The 3,062-nt window shown below is 33.5% G+C and overlaps 1 protein-coding gene across 1 annotated transcript; it reads left to right on the forward strand.

Annotated features, from left to right (window-relative positions):
* The first annotated feature begins 352 nt into the window (after positions 1–352).
* On the forward strand, positions 353–1,923 carry LOC112008483 (wall-associated receptor kinase 2). The gene is made up of 2 exons (XM_065768866.1): positions 353–1,333; positions 1,531–1,923. Exons 1-2 carry the CDS (start codon positions 436–438, stop codon positions 1,746–1,748), a joined length of 1,116 nt encoding a protein of 371 aa, XP_065624938.1. The 5' UTR covers positions 353–435; the 3' UTR covers positions 1,749–1,923.
* The last annotated feature ends 1,139 nt before the right edge of the window (positions 1,924–3,062 follow it).

The raw sequence follows: 3,062 nt of genomic DNA on the forward strand, positions 1-3,062 counted from the left end.
AAAATTAGGANACACGTTTACATTTAGACCTCGTAAAGCAAATCAACATCTACCTTAATTTTTTTTTTTTTTTTTTTGTAAAAAAAAAAAAAAAAAAGTCAAAGGTTTACTTTATGGTCTACCAATGAGGTGAAGTATCCGGTCCATAAAAATGCACATCTGGATTCAAGACTCGCGCAGTTGTTTCTCAAAAAAAAAAAAAGACTCGCATTGTTAACAGGTCTTTGTCTTTACGCGGTGAGGAATTTTGTGCCACCAATCACTGCGCCATATTAATATATTATAATATAGGGCAGAAAATTAGGAAATTTTTTTTATAGTTTTACAAATTTTCTACGCGGTGAGCGCTTTTAAAAAGTCCAGCAATCTTGAAAGCTGATACGTACCAACTTCAAGACTAATCTTTAGACGCTCATCTGGGAAAATAGTGTGGCTATGGGTTTCCATTCGACGCTTGTGCAAGTGCAAGTCACCTGGGTTGGTGTGATGTTAACAACAACAACAATGGCAGCCGCAGCAATGGCATATCCCTTAGCCTTGCCTAACTGCTCCGATAGCTGTGGGGATGTAAAAATTCCATATCCCTTTGGCACAACCGAAGGTTGTTACCGGAAAGAAGAAAGTGGATACTTTTTTATCAACTGTAACAACTCGTACGGCCAACCTCAACCAATGATCGGAAGCCTCAACGTTACAAACATTTCCATCGAAGAAGGAGAGATGGACATCGTGATGTATAGCTCCATCAACTGTTACAACCAGTCAGGTACGCCTCTGCCAAATAACACTCAACCGTGGCTCCAGGTCCCCAGTACTTACACAGTTTCTGTCACCAAAAACAAGTTCGCGGCAGTTGGCTGTGACACTTACGCATACCTCAATGGTGTTCTCAACGGTGAACAGTTTTCCATCGGCTGCCTGTCCAAATGTAGTAACAACACACACAACATAGTAGATGGAACTTGCTCTGGGATTGGGTGTTGCCAGATAGATATTCCTACAGGTTTGAGAGATATTAATTTTGCAGCATATAGCTTTAATAGCCACAAAGAGGTCTGGTTTGTCAATCCATGCAGCTTTGCCTTTATTATCCAAAGCGACGAGTTCAGTTTCTCCTCAGCTTATCTAACCAGTCTACAAAACAATAGAACCCTTCCAATGGTTCTTGATTGGGCAATTGGTAAGGAGACATGTGAAGAAGTTGCTCTGAACAAAGGGAATTACATATGTGGAGCGAATAGCAATTGTTCTAGTCGCACCAACGGTTCTGGGTACCGTTGCAAGTGCAAGAAAGGTTACGAGGGGAACCCATACCTCGAAGAGGGTTGCCAAGGTATATTTTTCATTTTACTTATATATCTGTAGAACAATTTTTTCAGGAACAATTAAGGAAAGAAAACAACAAAACACATTTTTAACAATTTTCTAACACGTTTCATTTTGGTTTCAATAGTTTGTCATTGCTTTAAATTATTGTACATCTCAGTTACTTATAATTGACTTTTTTTTTTTTTTTTTAAACAATTACAGACATTAACGAATGTGTCTCTAAAGATCTCAATGACTGCAAAAGCAATCAAGATTGTATTAATGAACCCGGAAGTTATCATTGTCCGTGCATCGGGGGATACCATGCGGACGGTGATGCATGTGTAGCTGATCAACCTGCTTCTAAATCATCACTTGCAATTAACCTCACAGTTGGTAAGTATATAATTTTTTTTTTAGTAAAGAGTAATACTTATTAGAACGTACATGAAAATAATAATATTAGTATTTTAAACATCCAATATGGGATAAACGTCTTTATTAAAGTTAGGGATCGATGTTTATCCCGCTAGGGATGTTTATCCCACATTTGTTGTATGTGTCTAGTATTCGATGTTTATAATCACAGTCTACAACTACAAATATTAGATCCTTTTGTAGTTGTACTCTGATTATATAATGTATTATAAACCCAGTTGGTAAATATATTTAATTACCGTATTGCACCCTCGTAGTGGCGGAGCCAGGATTTTAATTTAGGGGGGGCAAGATTAAAAGAGAAAAGATTGAAAGTCAAATTATTCTAAAAAATAGCAATTGAATATTAATAACAAATAAATAAGCAATTATATGCTAATATAATTGTCATTTGTCACACACAATCTAATACAAATGTAAACTTTAATTTATTTTTTTATACTTAGTTTAATTTCCTCAAATGCCCTCAATGTAAATAGTTAATTAATGATAATCAAATTGAGAAATTAACTTAAATGCATACAGTTTAATCATATAATTTGATGATTTCTTCAAAGAAATTGAAAGAATAAATCATTACAAAAGTGTTAAGAATATAGCAATATGCCTACAAAGTTGTAAACATGTCTCATTGTCATAAATGCTTTTAAAAAACTAAGGAAAATTCAATTTTCTTCTTTAATTCTTCTAAGTAGTTAAAATTTTGGATTATAACAAAAATTCAAAATTTGAAATTGTGAAGAGAAGGAAGAGAAAGATTAGTAGATGCTCTAAGGTTTCCTTTAACAATTAGTCTAGAGTCACCATTTTTTTTTCTTTTCACAATCATTGAGCTGACAATTTGTAAATGTAGACAATAAAATAATGTCAATGATAAACCAAAATGAAAATAAATAACATCTCAAAAGTTGTGGAATTTGTCACTGAAAACATTTTGTTTATTAGCATAGTAGTGAAAGTATATAATTTTTTTTTTTTTTTGAGTAAACGGAAATACTTATTAGAACGCACATGAAAATAATAATATTAATATTTTAAACATCTAATGTGGGATAAACGTCTTTATTAAAGTTAGGGATCGATGTTTATTCTGCTAGGAATGTTTATCCCACATGTGTTGTTTGTGTCTAGTATCTGATGTTTATAATCACAATCTATAACTACAAATGTTAGACCCTTTTGTAGTTGTACTCTGGTTATATAATGTATTATAAACCCAGTTGGTAAGTATATTTAATTATCGTATTGCACCCTCGGGTCCTTTCTATCATTATATATATGAGAGATGCTACTACGTCTACAATATTTTTACAACA

This window comes from Quercus suber, unplaced genomic scaffold (genome assembly GCF_002906115.3).
Source record: "Quercus suber isolate HL8 unplaced genomic scaffold, Cork oak 2.0 scaffold_1010, whole genome shotgun sequence".
Taxonomy (NCBI): Eukaryota; Viridiplantae; Streptophyta; class Magnoliopsida; order Fagales; family Fagaceae; genus Quercus; species Quercus suber.